Below are 10,000 nucleotides of genomic sequence, written 5' to 3'. Positions count from 1 at the left end.
CAGCGCTGGGTTTGTGATGGTGACGATGACTGTCAGGATGGTTCTGATGAGGAACCTGGTCACTGTGGTCAGTGGTCTATATCACATGCACACACGCAGCACATACATTATTAAACCTGTACTGTAAAGCATGCGTTAATGGTGTTTCTGTGTAGAGTCTCACATCAGGCAAAGCAGACAGGGGAATTGATGAACGTGACCGTAATGGATCCTCGATCTCTATAAAGTGGGCCACCAAGTGTTTAAACGAATGGCTTTAGTTCTCTTTGTAGTGCGGTATAACATATAACATAAGTTATCAAGCCAGGCTGTTTTCGGAGGCCAGCATGCAGTTTTTTTCCACTGCACGTCCAAAGACAAGGGCAGACTTTGTGGTTCCAATTAATTTTCCACCCACTTTAGCCACAAGTAGAACAATGATAGTGACGGCAGTAAAAGCGACTGGGTTGTTATTATTACAGCTTGCGATGACGCCCGGTCCAACGGGAAAGCAGTGCTTTGATTAACATTGTTCCCTTTTTTTTTCCCAGTGCTTTGATTAACATTGTTCCTTTTTTTTCCGACTGGCTTTTGGGTTAAGCAGCTCATATTAGCTGGTGCCTTAAAAACACTGATGAAAAGGCTTAATTGAAGACCCTTTTAAACCCTTAATCAATGAGGCGTTGCAACAAATGAGCTGGTTAATCAAATGGCCAGTAATGATGATGAGACAAAACAATGTAACAAGTATTTAAAATTATTTCAATTCCAATGGTTGACAAAAAAGTTCAATAAAGATTATATTCGAATGGCATAAAATTGCGCAGGGAACGTTCCTGAAACATGAAAATCAGTCAAAGAAAGCAGTTTTGCTGGTGAAGAAAACAATGCTTGATAAACTAAATGCTCCTCTTGATTGCACACATGGAAAACCTAACAAACCAGACTGTAGTGCGTGAGTGTGTATTTTTCCCCTAATTCTGCGTTCTATCCATTTATGTTCTTGTACACTTTGGGACACAGTACGCATAATAAAGCAGCGACAAACAGTGGTGCTAGTCTGTTCCTGTTGAAATCATTTGGCACTGTACAAGTGGAATCTTTTGCTACCAGTGAGGGGAAAAGTGTTCCTCTAAGTAAGGAATTACCATGTGATCTTTATTTATTTATTTATTTTTATTTATTTTTAAAACACCTCCAGAGGGAGATCGCTGTAATGGCTTCCTGTGTTCTAACGGCACATGCTTGCCTGCCAGCTCCCACTGTAACGGCGTGGAGGAGTGCCCAGGGGGCGCCGACGAGCAGCACTGCGGTTAGTATTTAGCTAACTAACGTGAGCAGGATCAGCAGGGGTATTTTGTTATCATGCTGGGTGTAAATCTCAAACACGGCGTGTGTGTTCTGGCAGATCCTCTGTGCACGCGCTACATGGAGTTTGTGTGCAGGAACAGAGCTCAGTGTCTCTTCCAGTCGCTGGTGTGTGACGGTACGAAGCATTGCTCCGACGGCTCGGACGAGGATGCAGCTTACGCCGGCTGCTGTGAGTCCACTCGTTTGCGTTTGCATTTGAGTTGTTACCCATGCTCCCTTATATATAGTATAATCCCTTTTGACTGCATTGAGTAAACGTATAACTAAGACACTGTACCAGTGTAGAATTAATGAGAGCTTCCTGTACATGTATTTCCACCAGCCACGCATCCTGAATTTGAGAAGAAATGTGATGCCTACAATTTCCAGTGCTCCAACGGTGTGTGTGTGAGTCTGGACTGGAAGTGTGACGGCATGGACGACTGTGGTGATTACTCAGACGAGGCAAACTGTGGTAAGTGCAGTAATCAACCTCGATTACTGATTATACGTTTGTGTGTGTGTATGTAAATGTGTGTGTGTGTATGTGTGTATATATATATATATATATATATATATATATATATATGTGTGTGTGTGGGTGGGTGTGTATTTGGCTCTGAGTTCTGAGTTCTCTCTCAGCAGGTTCTCCCACCGAGGAGCCGGGCTGCTCGCGCTACTTTCAGTACGAGTGTAAAAACGGCCGCTGTGTGCCCACGTGGTGGAAGTGTGATGGTGAGAATGACTGTGGAGACTGGTCTGATGAGGCACAATGCACAGGTACAATATGCAGTCCAAAGATTACATCACTAACAACATGTAAGCCTGTATGTCTCTGTCTTCTGTCTACATGTCTTATGGAATGAATACACTTCCATTGTAACCAGTGTTTCAATATGTACAGTGCTGTGCGCTAATATTGGCACCCTTGGTAAATATGCAGCATAGAAGGCTGTGAAAAATTGTCTTTGTTTATCCTTTTGAACTTTTGTTAAAAAAAATTCACAAAAATACTTTGCTCTCATGGATATCAAGAAAAACAAAGAAAAATATATTTGAAGTATGTTCCTATTGATATATATTTTTTAAATTATGTACACCTGTGTGACTAGAAACAGGAAATTGTTCAACCATGACTTCCTGTTTAACAGGGGTATAAATATGAGGTAACACACAGGTCAAATTCCCTTACTCATTCATAACAATGGGTAAGACCAAGGAATATAGCTGTGATGTGCAGCAAAAGGTTGTTGAGCTTCACAAAATGGGAAGTGTCTATAAGAAAATAGCACAAGCATTGAAAATGCCCATTTCCACCATCAGGGCAATAATTAAGAAGTTCCAGTCAACTGGAAATGTTATGAATCAACCTGGAATTGGACGTGTGTCTATATTGTCTCAACACACTGTGAAGAGGATGGTTCGAGAGGCCAAAAAATCTCCAAGGATCACAACTGGAGAATTGCAGAAGTTGTGTCTTGGGGTCAGAAAGACACAACTATTAAAGTGCCATGAATGGTTGTAAGCATCTATTTATTTTAATTAACGTGTGTTTGTGTATGCTTCTAGACGGACTGTCTCCCCATACTCCTGCCCCGGGCCCTGCCACATGTGCCCCTAATCGTTTCCACTGTGGCTCTGGAGCGTGTATAGTAAATAACTGGGTGTGTGACGGCTATGCTGATTGCCCTGATGGCAGTGATGAAGTGGGCTGCCCCACAGGTAGAGCTGTAACTTTACAAACCCCCGACAACACACTCACCCTCTCTCTCTTGTACCTCATCATCTCTGTCTGTGTGTCTTACTTTGTGTGTGTGTGTGTGTGTGTGTGTGTGTGTGTGTGTGTGTGTGTGTGTGTGTGTGTGTGTGCGCGTTTGTATTAGCCTCCAACAGCTCGGTGACTCAGATGCCCGTGCCCACTCGTGCCCCTGACCCGACTGGCCGTTGTTCCAGAGGACAGTTCCTGTGTCGTAAGCCGCCCACATGCATCCCAGAATGGCAGCGTTGTGATGGCCACCGCAACTGCCAAGACAACTCGGACGAGTCTGGTTGTCGTAAGTGTCCACCTTTGCGACCACATTATAGTTTCTATAGTAACAGTAACAGCTTACAAAGGGACTTGTGTGATGTATGCTCTAAATAAATTTATTAAAAACATGTGTAACTGGTGGAATTAGGTATAAGGTGCAGTTTTCTATGGTGGCATTTTTGGAAGGAGTCTCCTGTATTTTGAAGGTTTCTGCCTTGGGGAGAATCTTTAGAATATTTCATTTCATATGACAAACTGCATTTTTATTTATTTATATTTATTAACTTGAAGTGAGGCTGGTGAGGGAATGACCGTTTATAGCTGCTATAACATAAGTGATAACAGGATAACACTGTTTCCCCCCCAAAAATTGTTGGCTTTTTTGACATAGTTGGACAAGCAAACATTTGATCATCTTTGAAACAGCGCCTATTAATAAAGCTGATCTACTCGAACAAAACCACAAGGAAAATGAGCTTTCAATCATTTATTCAACAGAAATATCAATAGATGTAATAGTCTTCTGTGGAAAAAGTAAGTGCACCCTTTAGCAGAAATAACTTCTTGTAGGTCAAATTTGTGCAATCTCTTTCTGATTGTAGAAGCATGCACTTTGACACCAACAGTTGCAGGACTTACTAGCAGATCCTGTGATGAAATTCTGGGGCAATTTGTAAATTATTTTCCTTACAGAAGGCCTTACAGAACTCTTTAGGTCTTGGCATGAAGACATCACATACCTCAATAACAAAGGGAACACCAGACACTAGACATGAGAGGGGTATAAATAAGACCTGCACTCCCTAAGCAGGTTCTAATCACTGGCATCCAATCTTGAACACCTGATTTGAAGGTGTGATAAATGTAGGGGTGTACTTACTTTTTCCATGTCACTGATCTGTGTTTGGTTCATTTAAATTGTGAAAATTACTACAAAATTTAATGTGATATCAGTTTTATGTGTCATGTGACAGAGTATCAACTTATTAATGGGTGCCGTTTCAAATAGGATCAAAAACAACAATTTCCATGGGGTGTACTTATTTTTTTGCATGTGACTGCAGTTGTGTCCTTGTAATGATAACTTTGTGACTCTCAGAGTTGACAGACATGATGACCAGCTGTGCATGAAATATATTATTGCATAAATCATTGCCACTTTTGGGTCCGCTTTTTTTCTCTCTCTCTCTCTCTGAATGAGAATGTGACCGTACTCATGTCCATTCTTATTCAGGAAGTAAAGTAACCTATGCATGTGTTTTAGCCGATGATGACATCATTAGTTTCCACAACACACATGTACCATGAGTAGCAGGGGAACACTGTGGGACTCAGAAGAGGTTCACTTGCTGTGTATAATATCTGCTGCACATAATAGCACCAAAATAATTTTTTTAAAAACCAAAAAATATGGTGAGTTGCGCTGTGTTCTCCATGCATGTTTATGATGATGTCAGATGAATGCAAATGCACCGGGGTTCAATAGAATCAAGTGAGTCTGAATCCAGACCAACACTGCGAGGGGCGCCTGGAACAATCACACTCTGATTCGGACTGCAGCAAGCGTGCCCAGTGTGAAAACCACCTAAGAAAGTTTTATTTTATCATTCTATGGGGGGTAAAAATGTCCTTGAAGGTTCATCTGTGCCAACAGTGTTAATTATCATTGTCTATCATTGATATAGCTGACGTTTCAACTTGTTTTTTTGTTTTTTTTAATTTATATTAATTTCCTGGGGAGAATGAGGCAGGAATACCCTAGGTGGTTCACCAGTCCATTACAGAGCAATATGCACGTACTCGTTCACACCTAGGAGCAGTATACTTTAGCCAAATTTACCTCCTTTACTTTAGAATTATTTTATAACCTCTTTAAGAACGATACTTGTGAAACGTGGTATTCATATTCCCATTTATTCATAACTAATACAAAACATTTGTGGTAATTTGCATTCCCTCAGGACAAAATAAAGCAAAGTAATTACATTTAAATCAACTCATCACAGATGTTGCTTCATTAACATTTTTAAAAATGGTGAAATAGTATGTTAAAATATTCATAGTGAAATGTATCATTAGAAATGTAATATAAAGTTACATTAAATTAAATAATGCATTCAATTAAGTATGATGGATAGATAGATAGATACAAGCAACTTTATTGTCATTGCATAGTACAGGTACTCAGCAATGCAGTTTATCATCTACCAGAAGTTCAAATAGTAGCATAGTGAAATTAACAAAGTGCAGGTTCAATATGTAAATATATATGCAGATATGAGTATATAACATGAATAGTAAATTACACTTGTTATAATAGAAAAACTCTTTTATATATATATATATATATATATATATATATATATATATATATATATATATATATATATATATAGATATAGATATATATATATATATATAGATATAGTGTGTGTGTGTATTTATGTATAAATTGCCCCTTTGTGGATCTCTCTACTCTCTTTCTGTAGCTACCCATGAGCCACTGGTGTGTGTGAATGGGACACTGTGTGCTGACTGGGAGGCATGTGTACTGGAGAGTGAAAGGTGTGATGGCTTCCTAGACTGCTCAGACCACAGTGATGAGGACAACTGCACTGGTAAGAGACACTGAGACACATCACATTTCCCCATTCAAATACACTCATGTTTGGCCCTTAGAAACTAAGTTCACATGTTTGATCTTCTTATGGATTGTTTAAATCCTGTATTGTGTTTCTGCTCATCAGTCGACCAGCTGGTGTATAAAGTGCAGAACCTGCAGTGGCACGCAGACTTCTCCGGCACCGTCACGCTCACCTGGTCCCGTCCCAAAAGCATGCCGCCCTCCTCCTGCTCCTTTCTCATCTTCTACAGGTAAGCTTTCTCCATCTTACACCTCACATCTGTATCCCACAATGTACCACGTTTTCCCTGTGAGGACCTGTAGAAATTAGTCAAGTGGTTCTCAAAATGTAATCTGTTGCTGGAATATTCAGGAATAAAAAAAAAACTCTGTAGCTACTCTCTTCTACTAAATATTGAAATTATGCTTATACACCTTTTAAGTAGTAACCCTGGCTTCAAAATGTTTGATAACCCCAGTGATATCATTAACGCTTATTGGCGACATCTGCTGGCCACAACTGGCATATCTGCTGTGTTTCACAACACCGACGTGCCATTTTGCTGTGTCATCCAACGACTAGACGAATATGCATTCATTACGTATAATATACTCCATGGATTTGGCTGAAAGATTACGTTTAGCCAAAATCACTTATATTCTAAACAAAATGGCTTTTTAGCCTCCTTCTAAATTGTTTCTAAGTGTTAAGTCAAGATTATTTATCGTTTGGACAGTATGTCAAGACATGTATGCATGAAATGAAAGTACAACAGATCAAAATACAAGATACAATATAAGTAAGTGAGGAAAAGAGAGAGAAAATCATTGAGTGGTGTAAACAAGATAAAATATTGCATTATGGTAAGGTGTAACGTGACTTGGTGACAGCTGAAGTACCATAGACCTTTAATGGATGTTGAAATATATTTAGCTGCAGTCTGTTCTATTCTCTGGCATGAGAAAATCTACTGTAGGTTTGATCATTTTTGTTCATTTTGTATATTTTCATATACTAGTATGTGATTTGGCACAAAAGCTTTTTATTTATCTATTTATTTATTTATTTATTTATTCATTCAGCAAATATTCAGTAGAACAATGGAGTGTCATTTCAATTCACAAATGGGATCAATGTACGTGTTTTCTAACCATCATTCGTATAGTATGTTTGTTTTTTGTTTGCTTTTTTACCCCCCACGAAAAAAAAGTAGATGATTGTTTCCTTGGTAGTAGTTGTAGTATTTCTTCACCGTCAGTATGATATGTCAGGGCCTGTATCACTCACGTGTCCTTTTCTTTTTTTTTTTTTTTTTTTTTTTTTCTTTTTTTTCTGTCCCAGGCTGGTAGGGGCTCAGCAGTGGACCACCATGGACACACACAGCAACAAGAGCAGCTATACACTGAGTGTGCTGAGACCGGACACCACCTACCAAGTGAAAGTGGTGACGCAGTGCCTCAGCAAGCAGCACAAGACCAACGAGGTGCTCACACTGCGGACGCCGGAGGGCTGTGAGTGACACTCGCAAAACACACCTCAACATCTCACACACACACACACACTGCCTTACAGTTCGACACTCACTGCCACCCTGCATGACTTCTGACTGGTGTGTGTGTGTGTGTGTGTGTGTGTGTGTGTGTGTGTGTGTGTGTGTGTGTTTCAGTGCCTGATCCTCCTCAGGATTTGCAGCTAAGTTGTGATAACGCAGAAGACGGTACAGTGCTGTGCTCCTGGAGTCCTCCAGCTAATTCTCATGGCTTCATCAGAGAGTACATTGTGAGTTTCCTTCCTTGTTCACATTGTCCTTTGGCCTTAATACTCTTACTTTTACTCTGAGAGAAATATATCAAGTTAGGTGTACTCTGATAATGTTTCCCTGTTTAAAGAAAGCAAAAAAAAAAATCTCCTTGTTTCATTGTACTGAGAGCAGAATTCATTGAATCGAAAATCACTTATATTGTTTCAAATAGCTTAGTTTCTGCAAGGTTAGTGGTCTCTTCCTTAATTGGGTCTGTATTTTCTGTGTAAATAGTAAAAAAAATAAAATAAAATGGTGAATTTACTTTAACTAATTGTGGGTAGCTGATATTTTTGTGAAAGTGATTTATGTAAAAGTGATTTACTAAAAACTGTGGAGAAAATGATTTTTCAATTTTCATCTCTACTTTCTGTGTTACAATCCGTTATTTCCCAGCACCCACTGGGCAGCTGTGTTGTAAACATTTTCCCCTCTTAAAATGATACAGATTTAGAGCCTAATATACAAATACCTTTCGCTGAAGAATTTATTCAAGTGTTCGACAAAAATGTCTTTTTTGCATAGCTTATTGAGTTATTTATCGTTTCTTTAGTCTTGTATTTAGCACTTTCACAAAGTCTACAAATGTGATGAATGAAGATTAGGTTGTAAAAACACTTGAGTACATATCTTTTAATTTAAAACTGATGAACAGAATGGAAATACTGATTTGTGACTTAACAGTGACAACATTTACATGGACGGCAGTAATCTAATTATTGACCTTATTCTGAGTAAGACAATATTGTGATTAAGGTGTTTACATTAGTTGCTTTTAGAATACTCCTTTCATGTTCCCGAGTTACATGTTATAGAACATAGATCGTCATTACGTTGCCATGCCGTCCGACGTTCCCTCCAGAAATTCACGTATCATAGTTTGTCTTTGTTATGGTACTGTATACAGTTCTGGGTGTTTTTATTTTTAATTTATATGAACGCTTCAAGTGCGGTTAATTATTTGTCATGCTGTACGTGCAAATAGACGACTGCTTGAAGCCATGGGCTGCGTCCGAAACCATGTACTTACCTACTATATAGTAGCTGAGATGCATATATTTCGCCTACTATAGGCCTATAGTAGGTAAGTACGCGGTTTCGGACGCAGCTGTGCTCTCTTTTTAGCCGTCAAACAGTTCAGCACTGCCGTGTGTGAACATGTCCTGTCGTAAAATGCGGTGAAAACTCCTACCACGATGTTAACGGTGTGATTAAGGTGTGTACATGTCTGTAACACACGTCGATAATGCAACTAAAACAGGAATACTCCACATGTCTTAATTCGATTTTTGTTTACTTCGAGTATGACTTTAATCGGATTAAGGCCATCAATAATCGCTGTTTATATGGTAGTTTCTTAATCAGAGTGTCGTCTTAATCGGGTTAATATCGGATTATTGTTGTCCATGTAAACGTACTGACTGACTCAATGCTAATAGCTGTCGTGTGTGTGTGTGTGTGTGTGTGTGTGTGTATGATGACCAGGTGGAGTATAGTGAGAAGGGCAGTTCAGAGTGGTTTTCCCAGAGAAGTACTAGCACCAGTACTGAGGTTAAGAGCCTGCAGCCCAGCGCACTCTACAGCTTCAGGGTGAGAGACACAAAAATTATGCTGCGTTCGAGGTGAAGTTGCAGCTTGTAATTCCCCAGCTCATCAGCTTTGGGTAGTCTTCTCAACTACTAGTTCCTTCCCTGTTTACAGGGTGACATCTGATCAACATGGCTGCTTGCACTGTGAACACTGTAACCTGCCCCTTCTCTACTTTTAAATGAGGTTATAACAGCATTGGCTTTAGATAAGTTAATATACATACACAGTATCTGGTTAAATCTATAATGTTGACCATAATAATTGCTGTTCTTAGATGTTAATCATTAACATTAGAGTTATCGCTGCAATTTCAGTCCAGAACATTGCATGAATGCATGAAGTTGCTTAAAGTAGCTTTTTATGAGCTTTGCGTGCTCTGACTGAGCAAACAAGACATGCCTTCGACGAGGCAATGGTAGCTCAGGCGTGAAGATGTTGGACTACTGATCAGAAGGTCATGAGACCATGTCCCAGCCCTACCAAGCTGTTACTGCTGGGCCCTCGAACAAGGTCGTTAACCACCAACTGCTCAGTTATATAAATGAGATAAATCCGGTATGTTTTTATGGCCAAATGGGAAATGATGTGTAAATTACCACTTAACTGGCACCATGAACGCAGCATTAA

The 10,000-nt window shown here is 39.5% G+C and overlaps 1 protein-coding gene across 2 annotated transcripts in view; it reads left to right on the top strand.

The window, feature by feature from the left end:
- The window catches only part of sorl1 (sortilin-related receptor, L(DLR class) A repeats containing), an 88,923-nt gene that overhangs the window by 64,727 nt on the left and 14,196 nt on the right, over positions 1–10,000 (top strand). Inside the window, exons 26-37 of one of the 2 annotated variants that reach the window (XM_017490708.3) lie at positions 1–67; positions 1,181–1,291; positions 1,388–1,519; positions 1,673–1,804; positions 1,975–2,109; positions 2,899–3,051; positions 3,213–3,383; positions 5,848–5,976; positions 6,106–6,232; positions 7,324–7,493; positions 7,649–7,761; positions 9,269–9,373. The exon at positions 1–67 is cut by the window's left edge and continues 59 nt beyond it. In XM_017490708.3, the coding sequence (XP_017346197.2) occupies positions 1–67; positions 1,181–1,291; positions 1,388–1,519; positions 1,673–1,804; positions 1,975–2,109; positions 2,899–3,051; positions 3,213–3,383; positions 5,848–5,976; positions 6,106–6,232; positions 7,324–7,493; positions 7,649–7,761; positions 9,269–9,373 (1,545 nt within the window). Of the gene's footprint in view, positions 68–1,180; positions 1,292–1,387; positions 1,520–1,672; positions 1,805–1,971; positions 2,110–2,898; positions 3,052–3,212; positions 3,384–5,847; positions 5,977–6,105; positions 6,233–7,323; positions 7,494–7,648; positions 7,762–9,268; positions 9,374–10,000 lie in introns of both variants that reach the window. The other variant, XM_017490707.3, reaches the window with a different exon arrangement.

This window comes from Ictalurus punctatus, chromosome 17 (genome assembly GCF_001660625.3).
Source record: "Ictalurus punctatus breed USDA103 chromosome 17, Coco_2.0, whole genome shotgun sequence".
Classification (NCBI taxonomy): domain Eukaryota; kingdom Metazoa; phylum Chordata; class Actinopteri; order Siluriformes; family Ictaluridae; genus Ictalurus; species Ictalurus punctatus.
Note: the sequence above shows the minus strand (reverse complement) of the source record. Positions and strands in the feature narration are given on the sequence as shown.